The sequence below is a fragment of the Chionomys nivalis genome, chromosome 8 (assembly GCF_950005125.1).
Source record: "Chionomys nivalis chromosome 8, mChiNiv1.1, whole genome shotgun sequence".
Taxonomy (NCBI): domain Eukaryota; kingdom Metazoa; phylum Chordata; class Mammalia; order Rodentia; family Cricetidae; genus Chionomys; species Chionomys nivalis.
In genome coordinates, this window is record NC_080093.1 from 24,708,912 (window position 1) to 24,732,126 (window position 23,215).

At 37.1% G+C, this 23,215-nt stretch overlaps 1 protein-coding gene across 2 annotated transcripts in view; it reads right to left on the minus strand.

Moving 5' to 3' along the window:
- Nucleotides 1-23,215, minus strand: part of Kif20b (kinesin family member 20B) — a 59,007-nt gene that overhangs the window by 30,216 nt on the left and 5,576 nt on the right. The window contains exons 3-17 of one of the 2 annotated variants that reach the window (XM_057777936.1): nucleotides 22,533-22,619; nucleotides 22,333-22,449; nucleotides 21,429-21,567; nucleotides 19,004-19,188; nucleotides 11,997-12,033; nucleotides 11,337-11,561; nucleotides 10,741-10,852; nucleotides 9,645-9,716; nucleotides 9,414-9,560; nucleotides 8,241-8,403; nucleotides 6,705-6,989; nucleotides 3,927-4,066; nucleotides 3,617-3,755; nucleotides 2,103-2,211; nucleotides 977-1,017 (exon numbers count right to left, since the gene is read on the minus strand). In XM_057777936.1, coding sequence (XP_057633919.1) covers nucleotides 977-1,017; nucleotides 2,103-2,211; nucleotides 3,617-3,755; nucleotides 3,927-4,066; nucleotides 6,705-6,989; nucleotides 8,241-8,403; nucleotides 9,414-9,560; nucleotides 9,645-9,716; nucleotides 10,741-10,852; nucleotides 11,337-11,561; nucleotides 11,997-12,033; nucleotides 19,004-19,188; nucleotides 21,429-21,567; nucleotides 22,333-22,449; nucleotides 22,533-22,619 — 1,998 coding nt within the window. Of the gene's footprint in view, nucleotides 1-976; nucleotides 1,018-2,102; nucleotides 2,332-3,616; nucleotides 3,756-3,926; nucleotides 4,067-6,704; nucleotides 6,990-8,240; nucleotides 8,404-9,413; nucleotides 9,561-9,644; nucleotides 9,717-10,740; nucleotides 10,853-11,336; nucleotides 11,562-11,996; nucleotides 12,034-19,003; nucleotides 19,189-21,428; nucleotides 21,568-22,332; nucleotides 22,450-22,532; nucleotides 22,620-23,215 lie in introns of both variants that reach the window. The other variant, XM_057777935.1, reaches the window with a different exon arrangement.

A 23,215-nucleotide genomic window follows, 5' to 3' on the forward strand; every position in this document is an offset into this window, starting at 1 on the left:
CAATTAAAATCAGACTCTAAAGTAGAACATTACAACAAACACGGGAACTACTGGCACTACCTCTCATCCATTGATTCACAAATTTGATGAAACTCTTTGTAAGTCGTTTCTTAAGTTTCACCCTAAATAACTGAGGACTCTGGCAACAGAAAGCATTTAGATAAATATCACTAACATCACACTCAAAACATGTGCTTCAGATGCAATGGGAAAAGCTGTCACCAGCTACTTAGGAGAATGTGGGAAGACTGTTCCAGTACACAAGTTCAAGACTAGTTACATACATACACTTTTATTCATCCATTTCCAGTAACCTAGCATGATAATTGGTAGATGGCAATTATCAGGCAAAAATGATGGTTTTGCCTGAAAAAAAAAAAGGGTTCCAGCCTTAAAAAAACCTAACACCTCATGTTCAGATAATCCAGGGAATGGTGACATTCAACATTTTAAAACACCCGACAATTTAAGATAAACACTAGCTAATACATCAAATCAACATCACGTTCTACTAAAAGAATATAACTTAGTATGTGGTGACAGAATTAATTCCAAGATTGTCCAATAAAACTAAAAGACATAATCTCATTTGTATTAACACTTTAAGGAATGGAAGCTCTATATATGCATAAATCTACAAGTCTTGAAAAAACTTTCTATTGACAATGATTAAACAATGGTAAACAGATGAAGTGACTGTTGACTTGCTTATAAACATTTATTTTTAGTTACAAGTGTGTGCACATGTGTGCCTGTGCACACACACACTAAGTGCAAGTGCCGTGAAGCCAAAGGCTGAGTCCTCTGGAACTCCTGTACTGGCCTATGTCTCCAGTTCCAACATCTGCATTCTTTGCAACACATTCATTTCTTGTGGTTTTTTTAAAGTACATTTTTAAATAAGCATAGAACCGTGATTTACACCCTTTCATTAATCCGTTAAATTCTTACCACGACAAAGTAAAGCTTACATTACCTGACTTGATGTCTTGAGCCCTTGAACTAAAGAGTCTGATTCTGTGACGAGAAAGAACATTAATATGAAAATCTAAGTCTCTAAAACTAAAAAGCAATGAATGAATCACAGGCTACTAAATTATGTTAAATTTGGAAAAAGAAATTTGACACTGCAAATATTAAATTAAAAGACAATGATGCTTTTGAGCAAACTGATGGACAGAAGCCATTTAGTAGAAACACAGTAGCGTCCATAAAAAAAAAAAAAAAAAGAAAAAGAAAAAATTTAACTCCTTTACGATTGGTCTTTAAGATTTCCTATAAATTAAGACTCTTGCTTTAGTTCTGGGTTGATTTTCTGCTTGTTTGCTCTCATTTTGGGAGGTCGTCTCTAAAAATACTGACATAAAAACTAATACATGTTTTAAAACTATTTAGTTGTTTTTATTTGTGTGTGCACGTACGCACATGTGCACACACACATGTGGGTCAGGTATATCTGTATACTTGAATAAAGCAGAAATCAGCCTTGAGTGTATATCCTTAGGCATTGTCCACCTTGTTCTTTTATAGACAGTCTCTGAGATTTACCCTCAATTACGTTAGGCCGGCGACTCACAAGTTCCAAGGGCCTGTCTCTGTCCACATCCCCAGCAGTGGAATTACAAACACATGCCACCACACAAAGTTTGATTGTATAGGGCCTGGGTATCAAACTCGGGTCTTTATCTGTCAGCGCTAAAAACTATTTTTAGGCCAGGACTGGTGGCACACACCTTTAATCCCAGCACTCAGGAGACAAAGGCAGGCAGACTTCTGTGAGTTAGAGGCCAGTGTGGTCTACAAAGTGAGTTTCAGGACAGCTAGGGCTGTTATACAGAGAAACCCTGTCTCAACAAGCAAAAACAAAACAAACACACACACACACACACATATATATATATATATATGTACACATACACACATATATTTATATATTTTTTGTAGTAAATCACCATACAAATGGTAAAAATGTTAAGATTTTTTATATAGCTTAAAACATTTTCTAATCACAAAGGTTAAAAAAAAAAAGTTGCAGAAATCTCTATACTCCACTTTTTAATGTATTTGTAAAACCCAAATAAGGGTAAAACACATACACTTACCATTCCTTCTACTTTTTAGCTCTTCTTGGGCTTTAACTAATTCTTCTTTAGTTTGGGCTAATTCCTCTTTAACTTGATTAAATTTTAGCTGCAAACAAGCAATAGCTTCCTGGGGATCAGCAAGAGATGTAATATATAAATGAGCAAGTTCAGCCTGTTTCTTAATATCAGTGACATCATCTTGAAGAGAATCAATAATATCTTCAACTCCTACATAATTACGAGCTTCCTAAAAATAGCAGAAACCACACATCTACCATTAACAGTGGATTCATCTTATGTGGTAATACCTTAGACAGTTTTCAAACAGCAAAAACTCACAACTTAAAATTCTTTAAGTTACATGAAACCCCCAAATTCTCAAAATTTGTGTTTTAGTATTCACTTTCTAAAATATATAACATGAAGTTTATTTCCTTAGGAGTATATCACAAATCTTACTATAAGTTATTACAGAACAATTTTGATTACCTAGTTCAAGTATACCTTCAATCACATATTGATTCTTACATGGTATTTTACAGTAACCCCAGAAATTAGTCTCTGTTCTCACGCAGAAGACCACATCACAAACCAAGAACACGTTACAACGTGATGGAATGCCCTTGAGAGTCTGGAGATCTCTGTCCTAGATTACTGTATCCAGTGGCTGAAGAACAAAGCATGTATCCCCAGAGAAAACCAAAACAATCTCTCCAAAAATCCCTCTCAGCTTCAGTGGGAGCAGCAAAAATGAATCAACTTTCCTTGAGGCAACCCCATAGTACTTTTTCAACAAAGGCAAGCCTTTCTATATATAAATAAATGTTTCTAGCCGGGCGGTGGTGGCGCACGCCTTTAATCCCAGCACTCGGGAGGCAGAGGCAGGCGGATCTCTGTGAGTTCGAGACCAGCCTGGTCTACAAGAGCTAGTTCCAGGACAGGCTCCAAAACCACAGAGAAACCCTGTCTCGAAAAACCAAAAAAAAAAAAAAAAGTTTCTGTTCTGATCAAAACAATTAAGTGAGTGACCCTTTATATCTTTTTCTTCACAAATTTTAAGACATTTCTGAAAGGGGTATTCTGTAATCCAACAAAAATGACTGTCACAGCCTACAAGCAATGACTCAAAAAAAAAAAAAAAGAAAAAAGAAATGGAAACAAATGCCACACACACACACATACACACTCACACACAAAGCTTTTCCAAAAATGAAAGTTGATTAAACTATTTGTGTCTAGCAAGATGACACACACCTGTCATCTCAGTACTAAGGTGCTAAGGAAGCCACGGAAAGAAGACTGGAGTTCCAGACCAGCTTGGGTTATATAGTGAGGCACTGTCTCAGAAATACAAACCCAAAACACCACCTATTTATCTATGTATTTCCAATAATACATGCTTCATTACAATAAAGGCAAATAGTACTGTTTTAATTTTAGCCATGATTTCTAACATTTCTCATCACTGATGTGGGGTATTAAATCCTGGTACCAAAAACTTCACTGATTTTTTAATATTTTCAGTAACATACTTCAGTTCCAACTTTCATGGCACAAGTTGTATTTGTTGGTTCATCTTGGGTGTCACATTTTCCAACCAGATCTTTGAAGATTGCCAGGCGACGCTCAGCATTTTCTTCTAATGTCTCTCGTTCCTGAAGAAGTGTCTCCCTTTAAAACATAAATTCTATTAAGAAAGCAATTTAAATGCTCAAGTGTAACAACTGTCTGTATAAAGAAGCCATCACATTCAAAAGTCACCTAATATAAATTAAGAAATGGCTATAAAATAAACAAATGAATAAATCTCAATTCTTACTAGCTCATGAAGAAATAACTTACTTAAAATCTGCTTCCCGTTGAGTCCAATACTGAGTGAATTCCTGTGTAACTTCTTCTCGAATTTTAAGTTCCAATGTTAACTTTTCCTTTTTTTCATGTATTAGTCTTTTTTTCAAGTCTTCTATTAAATCCAACAGTTTCTAAAATAAGAACATATACTTTACAGAAAAGGGTAAGTTCCAAGAGAAATATAGACTGTTCAAAGATAGCTTTAAAGTTTAGTCTATTATAATCGTGTCCTATTCACTGGGCATGGGCCCAGTGAATACTCCAAGATTTTAACAGCACAAATCAGAAAGAAAGGGCAGGTGGATCTCTGCAAAATCCAGGCTACAGAGTGAGACTGTGCATAAAAATAGAAAAAGTATTCTGTTAGAGAAAGAGATATATGATTCACTGTAGCACAAGCTCAGACTCACACATATTACAATCATGTGTGCATGTGTGTGTGTGTGTGCGCACACACACACACACACACACACTCATAATGACACAAACTCTACACAGTATTCTATCAAAATCTGAACCCCTCATATGGTACAGAGCATAGAAACTGCTACAAATGTCGACCTTCCAAAATACCTAAGAAACAGATAATTTTGTTGTCTTAGGCTTTTTACTATACATATATGTATGTATATATATGTAGACATATACTCACACGGGTAACATTTCTTCTAAAATGCTATCCACTCTGTTTCCATTCACCTGGGATTCACCTATTAGGCTAAACTGGCTACCCAACAAAACACAAAGATCCACTTGTCTTCCCCTCCCTGGAACTGGGATTACAAGATGTACCACCATGCTAGGCTTTTTTTTTTTTTTTTTACTGATTCTGAAGATAACTCAGTTACTCACGCTCAGGTAGCAACTACTTATCAAATGAACTCTCTCCTTACTATCCCAATAACTTATTCTTACTGTTTTTTAACATCAAATAATGTCTTGATTTTTTTTAAAAAAAAAATCCTTGATGGCTATTCTAACTAAAAAAATTCTAAGTATAAATAAACACGCTATCAACAAATTTTATTATAATTTTAAGGTATCTATCTAATTAAAATGTAGTTTATGTTCACTGAGTAAAAAGGTAGTATACTTCAAATTGATCCAAGGGTAGGAAGCCTCATTTCTATTTTTGAAAATCAAGTATTAGCACTGAGGACGTATCCCAGGGCTAGAGTGTGCCTAGCACGTGCAAAGCTCCATACCAATTTTTTAAAAGGTATTTAACAAAATATTGGTAAATTTTTTTCTTGAAAATATCTACTATTGCCTTCAGTAAGCTACACCATTAAATCCTTTTCCTTAATTTTTAGACTTTCCGCCCTCCCCCACTAGAATCAGAAACTTTAATAACAAGCCAACTATGACACAACAAGATAAGCTAAAATAAGACTATCAACAGGCATGTCATCACTGAGGAAGACTATTACAGAGAAAACAAGGTCTAAGGCTGGAAAGACAGTTCAAACAGTTAAGAACACGCTTCTTTTCCAGAGGACCTGAATTCAATTCCCAGCATCCATGCCAGGCAACTCATACCTGCCTGTTAACTCCTGAAGTCACAGATATATTTATTTATACACACTAAAAAAAAAAAATGTGTAAGAATAGCAATGCCTTGGAAATGATCTAGCTATTCTCAAGAATACAGTATTTTAAAAAAAGAGAAAGAAAATAAGGTCTGATCACATGGTAAATGGCATCTTAAACTCTCACTACGTCCCAACATGAGAGCTTTCTAGGACAATGATGCTAATTATTCAAATGAGAACATTTAATTTAATACATCATTCATCTACATGCAAGCACTATGACATAAATTATGCCAACACATTAAATTACACCCAGAAACACAGCTAATCAGGTTACAGTTTACTACAAAAGCCCTGTTCCTAAGACAAGGGTATGAGGACTCTATATATAGTAGAGGAACAGCTCATGATCCAAAGTTTAGAATGAACACAATTTAATGCATGAACTGTATCTGAATACAATCCTCCCAAAAATTATTAAACTTTATGTACTTAGCAAGATGTTTTCGAAGAAACAGAATCCCTGAGGTTAATCAAGATGGCTCGGTAGGTAAAGGTGTTTGGTGACAAGCCTGACAACCTGAGCCCAGCCTCTAGAACCCCCATGCTGGAAGAAGAGGGCTGACTGTCGTGAGTCGTCTTCTGACTTACACATGTATGTGATGACACACACCCACTCTTTCCAAACATATGCTGTGCATACGCTCAGTACAGCACTTAACTAGCAGATGTAAAACCTGGAGTTCAATTCCAGCGCTACTTAGGAAGAAAAACTGAGTGTGGTTGAGTGCACCTGTAACATCTTCACACGGGAGATAGGAACAAGAGGATGATGGCAGTTCTGGGGCCAGAGTGGGCAACAATGCCTGCTCTAAGCCAACCAGGGCCCCAGAGCAAGACCCTATCTCAAAATCCAAAACAGAGGGGTAGGCTGAAATACTTATTTGTAAAATAGCCTCATATACTCATTTTGAATTAAAAGTTCCAGGCACCCACATAAGAAGCTAAGCACAGCACACATATGTAAATTCCAGCAGTGGTGGGGAGACTGGCAGATCCCAGGAAGTAAAGAATCTACTCCACAAAGATTTCTCTGACCCCCCCCCACACATTTGATATTGATCTGATCTCTACATGCACACAATCAAATGATCACACACATACACAAAAAGAGAGTCTCAAGAATGAAGCCTAATTTCAGAAAAAAATAGCCAAGCACAGAGATCTTAACACATACCTCGTTCTGGTTACTTTTGAAGATTCTATATTCCTCTAGCGTTTTATCTATATCTTCATCAGTAAGTTCAGTTTCCGTGTTCTGTGTTTCTTCACTTTTTTCTAAATCCTCAACCAAATCTTCATTTTCAACCAGATCTTCTAGACTATTTTCCCATGAAACAGTGGTTCTTTTAACATTTAGTATTTTACTATCCAAATTATTGTCTACTGATACATCTTGAGAAGATTTGATGGACTCAAAAGATTTCTCTTGAGAAGAACTTAAAGCATCTGGGACATACACCTGTTAAAATATCCAATGTGGCGTTTACAAGTGGAAAGACAAGAACGTTTTCTCTAAAGTAATTGTTTGAGACAGGTTCTCTCTGTTTAGCACCAGTCTGCCCAGAACTTAAGAGACCACCTGCCTCTCTGCCTCCAAATGCTGGGGTTATAGGCACCACTTCACCCAACCAAATAAAAACAACTTTATAAATTAGTAAAATTGGCTGGGTGGTGATGGCGCATGCCTTTAATCCCAGCACTCGGGAGGCAGAGGCAGGTGGATCTCTGTGAGTTCGAGGCCAATCTGGTCTACAGAGCAAGTGCCAGGACAGGCTCCAAAAGCTACAGAGAAACCCAGTCTCGAAAAACCAATAAACCAATAAACAAATAAATTAGGCAAGTTGTACCAGTTATCTGATTATTCTTTATCAATAAAAACTTGGGAGCCAGATATTAAGGTAAGAACCTAAGTGATCGGAGATGCAACCAGTGACCTCACCTCTCTCTCTTTCTATGCAAACAAACATCTAACAAAAGGAATTACTAAATGAACTTTCTGGGAAGAAAAGTCTACTTTGCATGCAATCTACAGGTCAACGTGCCTTCCTATATTCTTTAAACCGTCTATAGCAAAGGCTTTCTGAAGACCATCACTCCTAAGTCAGATGAACAGTAGAGTGGACAATTCATTCCAAAATTACTATGATCTATAATTTATGCTTATAATCAATATTTAGTATTAAATGTCATTTTACTCCTTTAGGGACAACATTAAATTTTTTCTATGTCTTTCTAGTTAGTTAAAGTATTATAATTTTATCTTCAAATATTTCCTAGGCTTAGAGTAACATACAAAACATTACTTATGCCGGGCGGTGGTGGCGCATGCCTTTAATCCCAGCACTCGGGAGGCAGAGGCAGGTGGATCTCTGTGAGTTCGAGACCAGCCTGGTCTACAAGAGCTAGTTCCAGGACAGGCTCCAAAACCACAGAGAAACCCTGTCTCGAAAAACCAAAAAAAAAAAAAAAAAATTACTTATTTCACAGAACCATTACTCAGGCACAGTAGCACACACTTGTAGTTTCACACTGAAAAAGCAAAGGCAGGGGGATGCTGCAACTGCAAGGCCAGGCTGGGCTACAGAGAGCCTATCTCAAAAACTAAAAGGCAAAGTAAACAAAACAAAACCCAAACACTTGCTCTTTCAAGGAAAGTGGCTAATAGTCTATGAGATGTTCATAAGCTTAGCACCAATCCAAATACATTTACCTTTTGAGCGATGGTTGAGAACTTCAATACATTGAGTGTTTCATCATACGCAGAACAACACTGACTAATATTGATGATCATACATATTTTCCCTTTGCCATTGAAAAAACTTTGGAAATAGTGGGTCAGTTTACTTTCCCGGAAAGGCACATGCTGTTGAAACCTATGAGAAAATTTGAAAACATGGCAAGTTAGAATAAATTTCATGTAGGATTAGAAATATGGCTCAGCATTAGTTCTCTGCCTAGCATGTGCCGGGCCCCAAAATTGACTCCCAGTACTAAAGAAACAAATACTTTAGTTGGGCTGCTAATAAAATTTGTTTAGTTACTTATCCTTATAATAGTCTTTCTATTTTAAGAAATACTGCTAAGAATAATGCAATAATCTACAAGGCAAAATGTAAAAGCCACAACTAACTGAACGGTACTCCCTATAATTCTATGGCACACATCATAAAATACCTTGACTAAAGTTGTGAAGGCTAATTAATCTATCATTTAATGAGCTTAAAAAGATATGCTGTAAACTGTCACATCTACAAGAATGCATACAATCTATCACTTAAAAATAAAGTGGTTACAGACTGGGGTGTAGCTCGGCTAACAGAGTGGCTACCTAGCTCGCACACACAAGGCTCTGAGTTTACTCTAAAGCACATGTAGTGGTACAAATCTGGAATTCCACGTGAGAAATAAAAGCAGAAGGACCACATGTTGAGGGTCATCCTCAGTGCACACTGAGTTCAAGGCTAGCCCGGGCTACAGGAGACCTTGTCTCAAGGACACACACAAAGAAGCTTGAGATGCTGGCTGAGTCAACATCACAGAGACATGTTTTCTAAAGCATCAGTGTATACCTGCTGTAGAAAATAATCATTACAGGCCGGGCGGTGGTGGCGCACGCCTTTAATCCCAGCACTCAGGAGGCAGAGACAGGCGGATCTTTTTGAGTTTGAGGCCAGCCTGGTCTACAAGAGCTAGTTCCAGGACAGGCTCCGTAGCTACAGAGAAACCCTGTCTCGAAAAACCACAAAAAAAAAAAAAAAAAAAAAAAAAAAAAGAATATAATCATTACAGACACTGTGTAAGAAACAGGTTTTCAGAAAGTACTTTCTAAAAAAAGCAAAGTTTAAAATTTAAAGAGTTTGATATTTATACTAATGACACTTACTTTGACTTTTCACTGTTCTTCAAAACATTGATACACTTTCCCAGAGTCAATAAGGAAGTGTTGATATTTCCAGCCTCTCTTAACCTTTCACCTTCATTTTGTGTCTTCATGCTTCGTTCTGAACCAGCGAGATCACATAAAGACAATCTAAATCAAACCCCAAAAAAAGGTTACTATAAAATTTTTCAAAATGATTCAAAATAACTACAATTTAAAGAATGTTCAACTTACTCACTAACTCGAGTTACACGAGGCATTTCAGAATCTTCTATCTGCAATATTCTAATAGTAAATATGCTGTGACTAAAAGAAGAAACAAAGACCAAGTATTATCACTCCACTCCAATGCATGCATTCTACAGGAGACAAGCACTAAATGGACCGGCTTCTTTACACAAGTTTAATCTATCATCTACCAGGGATACATTTTACAACTAGCTGCCAGATATGCCAGCCCTCTACTGCACTGTCACCTACACTTGTCCAATTGTCTAGTGTCACTGTATCACTTGCCAAACCCCAAATCCCTCAAACCTTCCACTTTTAGGACTCCATTTCTATTAATAAAATCATGTGTTTTAACGACTCAGTATGCAGCTATTCGTCAGAAGAAAGCAAAAAGATCTAAAGTTCAAGGCCAGCCTGGGCTACTAAGTGAGACCCTGTTTAAAAAATAAAAAGTAAAAAAATGGTTGGAGATGGATATAAGTCAGGAGTAGAGTACCTGGCTAGCACACATGAGATCCTGGGGTCAATCTCCATGACTTTGGGGGGGAAAACAAGAATTTTCTTGCAGAGATCATACTATTCGTGAGAACGTTGTGGTGAACAGATATAGTTTTTGAAAATATAAATGCAAAACATAAATCTGCCTATACACAGGCTGCTGTAGATCACAATACCACCCCACAACATCTCACCTTTCCTCCTTAAGACAAAGTACTTTAAGCATCTCCCTGCCAAAGCTTGTTCTGTCTCTAACCCCAATCCCACTCATCACATTCTTCCTTAACAATTTGAGAGTATGACCCGAATAATTTTTCAAAAAGTACATATGCCAGGGAAAGATAGAGAGAAAGACGACTTTAAGTAGCTGGGAAAATAATCCAGGGCACTGACATAAAGGAAGAGTAAAAATAATACCTCAAAAACATCCTGCAAATTGGGAAACCTACTGTTCAAATAACTGTCTAGTCCTTTTTATCATGCCTACGAATTCACAGAACATCTCTGAGAACCTACTGGCCACATCTACCTAAAATCAGCTACTACATTTGCACAGAGTACTATCCTTGCCTAGGATTGTCCCTGAGGGTCCACTACTTACCTTCTACTAGAAGCATTGTTCAGTTTTGTGAAGGCAACACTCTGATGCTTCACTCCTAGTTTTAAAAGTCTGTATGCTTCTTTAGAATCAGATACCTGTATCCACTGCAGATCTTTAATAAAGAAGATATGCACTAGTTTATAAAAATGTAACATTTGTGCTACAGTATAATCATTGCAAAGTATTTTCCTAGTACCATATAAAATCTTTCTGTTGGTCACCCATCCTAGAGAGTCAACTAAGCTACTGCTTACTCCACAAGACATGTAAACATAAGGCAAGACATTTATATTTAAGTTATGTAAGCTCACATGTTAGACTAGTAATATTTTAAAGTTCCAAATACAAAGTAGAATAATAAGTATTGGAACAACCTGCATTTACACCAAGAATGTAATTAACATTCAAGCAAACAGTATCAAACCAGACCCCCTCTACTCAATTATAATAAACATAAAAAATATTTCCAAAGCACAAACTCATTTTCTTGATGTTAAAAATGGATAAAAAATATTTCATTTCTGTTGCCTATAGCTATCACAAAATTAGAAGTGAACTGTGAAACAATAAAATTAAAACAGTGTTCGCTGGTGTACCTTTAATAAAAGAATAGCCCTTTACATCTTGGGAAAGGCGTAGCATCTTTCTCTTTTGGAATTTAGATGATACAGGAACAAACAAATCATAAATACTTTCATTGTAAATCTCAAAAAAGGAAACCCACACAGAATATTTTATATTGTCCACATTCAGGCTAGATTGGTCACAATTGTTCATGGATTCTTCAAATTCTGGGATAGTCAAAGAGTTTGTTAAACTTCCTATAACAAAAAAAAAAAAAAGCATGAAATAAGACCCTGACTTAAAAAAATATATAGAATTTAATATAACACCTAGACTCTTTCATTTCTTTACCATCTACATTAAAACATTTTAGGGAGGAAAGGAACAACTATTTGTGGCAAAGTTTAGTTTCTTTTAATCTTACCTTTTTATTTTGAAGGAATCAAATACAAATTAATGCAAAAGACAAAGAAAAATAGGAACAATTCACAAATTCAATATTAGAGTCAAGGAATACATCTGTGATACTGAACTCAAATGAAACTTTGCAGTTACTCATAGTTCATATAGCTTTCTAACACTTTGTAGAAACCACATCATCAAAAATTAACACTAGGAGAGATTTTGATATTAAAACCTGCCAAATATATTTCATGATGAGCAAATTAACAAGGTGAGAAAAGAATCCTTACCACAAAGAATGTCATAACTGTCATTATGTATGGTAACCTAGAAAAGAAAGAGTTTTAAAGCATTTTTGTTAAAGTTAAATAACTGAGATATTAATTACCTATCCAACTAAACCACCAACTAATTATAATCTTTCAACTACATAATTCAACGATTCCTGCTTATAGCTTACTTCCTAATTGAACAATAGAATCTCATAAGAAATTTGGCAAAGTATCAAATAAGAATATCTTGTATTATATATGACAACCAGAAATATCTGCAAATATATATAAGTATGCTCATTTATTTATTTTCCCTACATTTAATTAAGATAAGTTGCTTCGATGTGTAAAGATTACTTATAAAAATGTGATAAATAAGCTGGGCGGTGGTAGTGCATGCCTTTAATCCCAGCACTTGGGAGGCAGAAGCAGGTGAATCTCTGTGAGTTCAAGGCCAGCCTAGTCTACAAGAGCTAGCTCCAGGACAGCAGGACAGGCTTCTAAAACTACAACGAAACCCTGTCTCGAAAAACCAAAAAAATAAAAGTGATACATGTTTAACACAGACATAAAATGACTTAACTATTCCTTTACTAGTAAACAGATGGCTATTAACAAAATTTTGCCTGTAAAAAGTAATACTAAAAGAACATCTTTATATATTTCATTCTAATTACTTTCATAAAATATATAACAAAAAAATGAACTGGTTGACATGGTAGGGCCAACTGCCTTCTATAAATATTTCACAAGCAAAGCATGAAGAGAACACCTTCATGTTTAGATTTTCATAGATTAGTATCGTTTTCAAGTAGATAATTCATTTAAGAATTAACCAATGATTTTATTTTTCTTTATGAATTATGCAATTACGCACAGACCTTCATAATTTGCTAAAATACCATTTTATGAGACCATACTTTAGAGTCCACATATCAAATAAACCTTCCCTCTTTCATCTTGAAATTTTTAAAATTATGCGCAGATGTGTGTACACGAGTTTGTACACTGAATACAATAACAGAAGAGGGCTTACAAAATACAGTAACAGAATTTTCCTGGAACTAGGGCTATTCTACAAAATCAATCATTCTTAATTGCTGAGCCATCTCTCAAGTTCCATCTTTCATTTTTCAAAACAGGGTTTTGCTATGGTTGACCTGAAACATACAACCTTCCAACCTCAGCCAACCAAATGCGAATCACTTATAGTTAATATTACTATATTATTATATTATATTAATTATATATATTATTATTTAAAATTTGGTTTCTGATATTTAAGATTTATTTTTTTTCTGTGTACAAATGTTTTCCCTGAGCTTAATGTATGTACACAATGTGTATGCCTGGTGCCCCAGGATATCAGAAGAGATCTCAAATCTGGAACTAGAGTTATAGGTGGTTTGTGAGCACCACGTGGATGCTGGGAATTGAACCTCAGATCCTCTGCGAGAGCAGCAAGTACTCTTACCCTGAGCCATCTCTCTAGACACACTAATTTGGCGCATGGGGGGGAGGGGCAAGACTTACGAAGATGAAGCCCAGGCTTGCTTCAAAGTTGCTACATCCTATCCTAAGGACACAGCATAGGATGTCCTTGAAATTCTGATGTGCCTGCTTATACCTCCGAGCTGCCAGAATTACAGGGATGTGCTACGTTCTAGTTGTATGCAGTGCTAGGGCATGAATCTAGAGCTATGTGGATGCTAGACAAACACTAACAAAGGGACCACATCTCCAGCCCGTAAATGTGGTTTTATTTCTTTCAACTCCAATTGTGCTATCCATATCCTTTTGGACGTAGGGCCATCCAATTAAGCATGATTGACTGGCCAGGAACCCCACCCTTAATGAAAGCTGACTTTCCTTCCCCTAAAGACATCAATTTTCCACAGTTCCCAAGTTAGGGCTGGAGGCTCATGAATTCCCTTTCCCACTCATGCTAGCAGTAGCACTAAATTAATATTGTCCAGGCCACCACAAATGATGTGAATTCAAGAATAGAGAGATCCTGTCATATCCACGAGACACTGTGTCATTCTGGTCTCTACAAACTTTGGCTCTTACAGTCTTTCTGTTCCCTCTTCCAAAGCAGGTCCTGGGCCTTGGAGAGGGAGGTGTGATATAGATGCTTCATTCATGGCTGAGTACCCCACTGATACTGGCCTGTGTGGGCACCAGGCAAGGACATGTTATACATACATACATACATACATACATACATACATACATACATACATACCATACATACATACATACATACACGCATACATATAGCACTAATACATAAAATAAAAAACAAAAGTCTTTAAAAAGATTGAAGTGAAAGAGAATCTCATGTTTTCAAGGCTGGCACCAAATACCTGGACTTAAGAAATCCTCCTGCCCCAGAATATGGAATAATTTGGAACTACAGCACATGCTACCAGACCCAGTACATGACTGTTCTTCTCAAAGTCTTAATGAGGAAAATCATTAATATTTTGAAAGTAATAATTAAAACAAATTAATACCTTTTATATTTTTAACAGTAAAAATATCTGAAAACAGGGGCTGGAGAGATGGCTCAGTGATTAAGAGCACTGCCTGCTCTTCCAAAGGTCCTGAGTTCAATTCCCAGCAACCACACAGTGGCTCACAACTATATGTAATGAGATTTGGTGCCCTCTTCTGGCCTGCAGGCAGAGTACTGAGAATACTGTATACATAATAAATAAATAAATCTTAAAAAAATAAAATCTGAAAACATAAAACTCAGGTTAGATGGTAAACTCATTTTAAAATTCTTTAAAACTAAAATGGTACTATCTTACATAAAATAGCATCCCTCCATAGCACACTATGTATTTTTCTATTTGTCAGTGTATTATGGTTTGAATGTTCCCAATAAAGTTTATGTTGAAATATAACACCACTGAGAATTATTAAGGGGTGATAGGCCTGGCTCAGTGATTGGCTCCTTTACTTTCAATACTGACAGGTAGAGTTCAAGGCAAGGCTGCCTGGTCTACATAGTAAGTTCCAAGCTAGAGCTGCAGTGAGAACCCTGTCTCAATTTAGAGGGGGAAAAAGGAGGTGATTAGATCACAACTGCTTTGACCTCGTGGATTAATTCATCCATTAATCAGTGAATTAATGAGTTACTTCAGGAACTGATGTTCTAAAAAAGCCTGTTTGGCTCTATACCTTTGCTCTTGTACACCCCACATGCCATGTGATGCCCTGGATCACCTTGAAACTCTGTACTACCTCCTTACCAACAAGAAATCCCTCACCAGCTGAAAATTTTGATCTTACAACTTCCTGTCTTCAAGGTCAGTAAAATGGTTCAGAGGGTATAAGCACTTGCTGCTAAGCCTAAGAACCTAACCCAAATAGCGGAGAAAACAGACTTAAGTTTTCCTACAACTTCGACAAACAGACATACTGATGGACACATACAGACACACATGCACAAGCACACATGCATATATTTAACTTTTAAAAAATTCCTGGCTGCAGAACCATGGACTAATTATAACTTTATAAACCACCCAGAAGTACTTAACTATAATAGTCTCCACAATGGCAATACCATATGACCTAAACATCGGAAACATGGCTAGATCACAGTACATTAATAAAAATTACATACTAAACTGAATATTTTTTTTTTGTTTGTTTGTTTTTTTTGGTTTTTCGAAACAGGGTTTCTCTGTGGCTTTGGAGCCTGTCCTGGAACTAGCTCTGTAGACCAGGCTGGTCTCGAACTCACAGAGATCCGCCTGCCTCTGCCTCCCGAGTGCTGGGATTAAAGGCGTGCGCCACCATCGCCCGGCTCCTAAACTGAATATTAAAAAACAAATAGAGGCCAGCGAGATGGCTCAACAGGTACAGTGCTTGCCACGTAAACCTGATGCTCTGATTTTGGTCCCCAAAACCAACAGAAGAAACAATAAACTTTCCCAAATTGTCCTTTGACCTCCAACCTTTTACCTGGGCACCATATACTTGCATTCTCACATATGCAAACACATAAAAACTTTGTGTGTATGTGTGTACATATTTAAAGAAAAGCAAAATAAACAAGAAAGTGAACAACAGTTTGGAAAACTTATAAGCTATTAATGCATATAGCTTTTTTGTGTTTTGCTTGACTGAACTGAGTGTTTTATATATGCTAGAATTCTACCAACCACACTAAATCTACAGCCCTTATGACTTACATTTTAACAAATGAGTTCTTAAAAACAAAAAGAATAAATCAAATGGCAAATGACACCTGAAAACTCAGAGAAAAAAATTCTAAGATGCCCTAATCATCTCATTTATAAAGAAACAAACTAAAGCTGAGTTGAGACCATTGTTAAGTGACTATCTGCAGACTAGTAAATAGCTCCCAGGGCCAAGGGTTGGGGCACATGCTTGTGACCCCAGCACCAGGGAGCTAAGGCAGGAAGACTGAGAGTAGAGGACTAGCCAAGACTACATAGTGAAACTGTGTCCACAGAAGGAAAAAAAGTACCCACTGTTAAACTCTGTCTGGAGAAAGTAACAGGAAATACACCTGAAATAGAACATTCCCTCACTGAAGCAAAGCACTGCTTATAATAAGTTCAACAATATACAATTAGTTTTTCAAGCTGATTTATTTTTAAAGGAAGTAAGTAAAACACACTGACCTAACTGCTAATAGACACCAATGATTTAGCTTACCAAGAGTGTGAATATATATATATATATCACTGTGATTGGTTTAATACAGAAGTTGACTGGCCACTAACTAACAAGACCTACCCCTGGCTACTACAATCCCTTCTCCCTTTCTTCAGGACTCCTGAAACTTGGCCCAGTGCTTGTCTGTGGATCTGCTTCAGTTACTGGATGAAGGCTCTCTGATGACACTTAAAGTAGTCACCAATCTGATTATAGTAGATGGCTAGTTCACTCACCCTCTCTACTGTTGCTAGAAGTCTTAGCTGGGATCATTCTTGTGGATTCCTGGGAGTTTCCCTGGCAACAGGTTTCTCCCTAATCCCAAAATACCCACCCACATCAAATGTCTTTCTTTATTCCCACCCCAACCTGCCTCCAGTGCCCAGCCAGTCCAACTGCTTGCCCAACAGCTCCCTCAAACTCCCATCTCCCCCACCGCCTCTACTCCCAGCCCCTGGTTAACCCAGAAGATCTCTTCTAATTCCCAATCCCAGGGAAATCCATCCATCCATCCCTCTTTGGGCCCTCCTTATTCTCTAGCCTCTCTGGGACTGCGGATTTGTAAGTTGGTTATCCTGTATGTTATTCCTAGTATCCACTTATGACTGAGTACATACTGTGTTTGTCTTTCTGGGTCTGGGTTACCTCACTCAGGATGATTTTTTTTTCCTAGTCCCATCCATTTGCCTACAAATTTTATGAGGTCATTGTTTTTTACAGTTGAGTAGTACTCTGGTGTGGGAGGTCTAAATGTATGTGCTGCATTTATTGGTCAATGACTAAATAAACTGCCTTGGCAGCATAGAGCTAGGCAGAAAAAACTAAACTGAATGCTGGAAGAAAGAAGGAGGCGTCAGGAGAAGCCACGTACCTTCTCCAGAAGGCAAAGACAGAACCTTGCTGGTAAGCAACAGCCACATGGTGATACACAGACTGATAGAAATGGGTTAAATTAAGATGTAAGAGCTAGCCAATAAGAAGCTAGAGCTAATAGGCCAAGCAGTGATTTAATTAAGACAGTTTCTGTGTGGTTATTTCGGGAGTCTGGGCGGCCAGGAAACAAACAAGCAGCCTCCTACAACAGTACTCCATTGTGCAAATGTACCACATTTTCGCCATCCTTTCTTTAGCTGAGGGGCATTAGGTTTTTTCCAGGCTATTGTGGGGTTTTTTTTGTTGTTGTTGTTGTTTTTGGTTTTTTCGAGACAGGGTTTCTCTGTAGCTTTGGTGCCTGTCCCGGAACTAGCTCTTGTAGACCAGGCTGGCCTCGAACTCACAGAGATCCACCTGCCTCTGCCTGAATAATACGGCTAGGAACATAGCTGAGCAAGTGTCCTTGTGGTATGATTGAGAACCCTTTGGTTATATGTCTAAGAGTGGTATAGCTGGGTCCTGAAGTAGATTTTGAGAGAAACTACCATACTGATTTCCAAAGTAGCTGTACCAATTTGCACTCCCACCAGCAGTAAAACTATTCCCTTTCTCTACATCCTCTCCAATATAAGCTGTCATTAGTGTTTTGATCTTAGCCATCCTGACAGGTGTAAAATGTTACCTCAGAGTCACTTCGATTTGCATTTCACTGATGACTACGGATGTTGAACAATTCTTTAAGTGTATTTCGATCATTTGAGAGTCTTCTGTTGAGAACTGTTTGGATCTGTACCCCATTTTTTAATTGGATTATTTGGTATTTTGATGTTTAGTGAGAAATTAGGTTATTTTAAAAAGAATAAGATTTCACTACTGATTAAAAGAAAAAAAAAACTGTAATCTATATATAACAAAGAGGGAGCAAAAATGTAGGTCAATGAGAGTGCTTGCCTAGCATACATGAGACCTGGATCTAACCAGTATCAGAAAAATCAAAATGTGAAAGTAGCTACATATGACTTTGTATATCCATTCAGAGACAGAAACCCTCTGCATGTGACAGGTATGAGGTACACTCAGTAAATCTGGCACTCAGGAGGCAAAGGCAGGAAGATTGCAAAGGTGAGATCTGCTGAACTAAACAGGGAGTCTCTCAAGAAATCAAACTGTCCCAAATATTCACTTTTCCTTTCCTAAATTATTTTTAAAATTTTTCGTTTTTATTATTTTGAAATGTTTTATAAATATTTTAAAAGCATAATACTAATTCTATAACAAAAAAAGACCACTATAGTTTACATTTCTATTTAGTATTGCCATTTGCTGCCTTAAATATTTTTTCAAAAAAAAAAAATCACTATGACCAAACATAGACAAACAAGCTAAAATTATCATGAAAGTTTTCAAAAAATTTCCATGATTTTGCTATTTTCTGTACTGAAATCCTGGTGTACCTCTTTAACTTGCCGCAGCAACGCAGTTTTGTTAGCACCTTCCTCTTTCTCTTGGTCAGATGATAGTCTTAAGTAGTCTCTACATCTATGTGGCTTGAAGTTCATCTTCGTATAAAGTCGTTCCTGAAGACTATCAAACAATACATTCAGTGTTCTAGGAAGAATGCCAATGTTTTCCTCTGTGCCTATAAAAAGACAGGAAAAGGGCAATGTTTTTTAATTTAAAAAGCACCTTTGATACCAATAATAAAGTTAAAAAAGGGAAAATGCAAGAAGTTAAGGAATTATTAGTTTTCTATCATTTTAGTCTTTATTATCAACATATTCTGATTCAAGACCCTGAAATTTTACATTCAGATCTAGTCTTAATATTTATTCCTATCACCCATAATTACAAAATGAAATGTTTATTCCAGGCTTAATTCTCTAGAATATATATTAATTCTTAACAATATTTTCCTCGAGGGTTTCTCTGTGGCTTTGGAGCCTGTCCCGGAACTAGCTCTTGTAGACCAGGCTGGCCTTGAACTCCCAGAGATCCGCCTGCCTCTGCCTCCCGAGTGCTGGGATTAAAGGCGTGCGCCACCACCGCCCAGCTAAAATAATTTTATACATATATCTGAATTAAAAGCCAGCCTGGTCTACAAGAGCTAGTTCCAGGACAGGCTCCAAAACCACAGAGAAATCCTGTCTTGAAGAAAGCAAAAAAAAAAAAAAAAAAAAACTATCAGTTATGTATTTGACATGTTTAAAAAACTGAAGGAATAGCAAGATAAGATGACTAGCTAGTTTTCCCTGTGTGTTCAAGAAGAGTTTGAACAAGAAAAGAATATAATACAGCTCAGGGAGTGCCGGAAGCAAAGACCTGTATTTTGTTTATGCCATCTTAAGTTCACAAATAAAATATTCACCTCTGTCACCTCTGCAGGGTAAGCTCTGGGCCTAGGAAATCTTGTCTCCCTGCAAGACCTGCAGGCTCCAGGCTTCAGAAGCAATTAGCATTTCCTTTGTTAATATCTCTTTCTCTCAGCCAGAGACCTTCCAGACCTGAATTCCAACAGACTGGACTTTCCTGACACCCTGCCTTCTCCCCTGCCTGTTTGCTATATGAGAAAAAATAAAATTTTCAGCTTGATCAGAAAGCCTGTCTTGCTGTCATTTCTCGTGTCTCTTGCCCTTCCATTCCTCCCCTCCAGGTTTATCAGGGACCCCCATTCATGTCCCGCTGGCCAGGATAGGGGAGAGAGTACAATTTGAAAGTGCTTGCCAAGCAGGGCGGTGGTGGCGCACGCCTTTAATCCCAGCACTTGGGAGGCAGAGGCAAGCTGATCTCTGTGAGTTCGAGACCAGCTGGTCTACAAGAGCTAGTTCCAGGACAGGCTCCAAAACCACAGAGAAACCCTGTCTCGAAAAACCAAAACCAAAAAAAAAAAAAAAAAAAGAAAGTGCTTGCCAAGCAATAAAATACCAGTGTGTTGGGGAACTATTTCCTCTCATATGTAGAATCTAGATTTAAACTGAGAAAGACAGAGGAAGAACATCACTAAAGGAGGAAGAGGAGAAGCGATACTAAGGGAAAGCAAAAAGAGCAGTCTATGGAACGTGGTGTGTGGGTGTGTGTTTTCTATACATAATAAATATGTATATACAGATATGTGTGTGTATGTGGGTATGTATATATATACAATATGCAGCCAGATGGAAAGACTATTTTGCAAGGAGGAAGACCAGAAGAGGAACGATTGGGGAAATGGAGAACTGAAATAAGGGGAAATGAAAAGAACAAATTATAATGACATGTATGTACAAGCATGGCATAATTAAACCAACACTTTGATTTTGTTTTTGCGCTCTGAGATAAGGTCTCATCATGTCACTCTGGCTAGAGTAGAACTCACTATGTAGATCAGACTATCCTGCCTCTGACTCCTAAATGATGGGATTACACCAACACCTCAAGCTCTGATACTTTTTAATATTAATTTTTTAAAGCCCTAAAAATATATACATATGCCTGATGGTGGTGGTGCACACCATTAATACCAGCACTCAGGAGGCAGAGCCAGGCGGATCACTGTGAATTCGAACTACAAGAGCTAGTTCTAGGACAGGCTCCAAAGCTACAAAGAAACCATTTGTCAAAAAAATAAAATAAAAAAATTTAAAAAAAGACATATACATATATGCAATAGTTAACAGATTCAGAAGGCTATATTAATAATAAAGAGGCAGTGAATTTGAGAAGGAACAGTAGAGGTCATATAAAAGGAGTTGGAGGACGAAGAAATAATGTGATTATATATTTTAATGAAAAAATAGTAAAATAAAAACTATGGACTAGATGATGGAACTATAACATGTAATTATGAAAATACTGAATGAATATTAATGGCTTATTTTTCTAGTCAAAATAAGCAATATTTACCTTGAAATGTATACGTTTTTCCAGAATTGGTCAGTCCATATGTAAAGATCAGCCGACTGTGTCCTTTCAAGAGGTCTTTTACTGGCTGCATAATGCAACCCAGAAAGAACTCTTTTTGGGAAGTTTCAGGTCCAAAAACCTAAGGAAACATTTTTAAGATAAGACTTTTAAGAAAATTCATGTTAAAAATTATTAAATATCATGTGAAAAATTATTAAATATTTATTTTGAAATATTAATTCAAAACAAGTACCTTATCTCTACCACCAGTATTTATAAATTTTTAGGATAAAAACTTCAAACTGGCAAGGGCTCAGTGGGTAAAGGTCCCTGCCAGCAAGGCTGACTACCTGACTTAAATCCCTGAGAACGACATGGTGGAAAGAGGAGGAAAGCCTCCTGCAAGGTCTTCTACATGCACAGCATGGCAGGCACACACAAGTAATCAAAACAATAATTAAAAAATCTCACACACCCAGTCAATCAACTGTTCATGAGTTTTAAAAAATATTTTTAATTAGAATAAAAAGGTCAATTCAGTGACTTACTCACTTCAAATTATATATTTACAGACCTTAGCTTAACTTCAGGGGTAAAAAGGTATATATCTCAGCACCGAAGACTGAAGTTCTATGAGCATAAAACATGCACTCTACTGTACACAATTACACAATTGAGCCCATGTCAAGTCTTGCCCTATTTAAAAAAATAAATAAAAAAGAAAAAAGGAAAAAGAAAAAAGAAACTATGACTTTGAAATAGAGCAAGGAGAGGGAACTGGGGTGTTCTTAAGGGATAGAATATGAGCTTTACATGTCCACGACATAGCTCCCTCACACCACACAGACACAACCCCCCCCCACACACACACACACAAAATCCGTTTCCCAGGGAACTCACTTACCTTAGAAAAACTGAATTTCTGTGCCATCTGTGCAGAGCCCTTCTCATTGAGCTGGCCAAGGATGCTTTGGGGATCTTTCAGCAGAACATTTTGTGAGTCCAGAACTTGTACACAGCCCTAGAAAACAGGCACACAATAATAAGAGTAGCATTTATTGAATGAAAACAAAATATTAAAATCTAAGTAAATTCAACACAAACCTCAGTCTCATGTTCTTTTTCTGACTGTGTGAATGGTCTTATTCGAAGGCAAACTTGGAGGTAATTTTTAGATCCCAAACGGTTTGCCTAAAAAAAAAAAAAAAAATTAAAAATACAATTTTTAAGAGATTAACTATCTTCGTATGATTATTTACATAATAGTCTACAGAACTTTTATTCAGTCATTAACCTGTATTGGTTTTGTTTCTTAGTATTTCTACAACCAAGGCCTTGCTACATAGCTGAGGTTAACCAAAGATATAGTTTTTGTTGGTGGTGGTGGTGGTTTTTTGTTTTTTGGGGGGACAGAGGAAAGTGGAGTTCAGGGACAACTTTCAGGTGTTGGTCCTCTCCTTAACCCTTAGGTATTAAGAGTATGTGATGCTCTTGTAGAGGACCTGAGGTCAATTTCCAGCACCCACAGACAGCCCACTACCATCTCTAACTCCAGTTCCAGGATATGACAACTTATGACTAGGGCAGACATAGTGTACATACATACAATCAGGCAGAACCCATATACTTGAAAGAAACTAAAAAAAGAAAAATCTTGGTAGTCCAGGTATGGTCTTACACATCTACAATCCCAGCTACTCTATAAAGACTAAAGCAAGAAAACCAAAACTGGAAGCCTGCAAGATATACACAAGCTCCAAGGCCAGTCTGGGCAACTCAAAAGATCT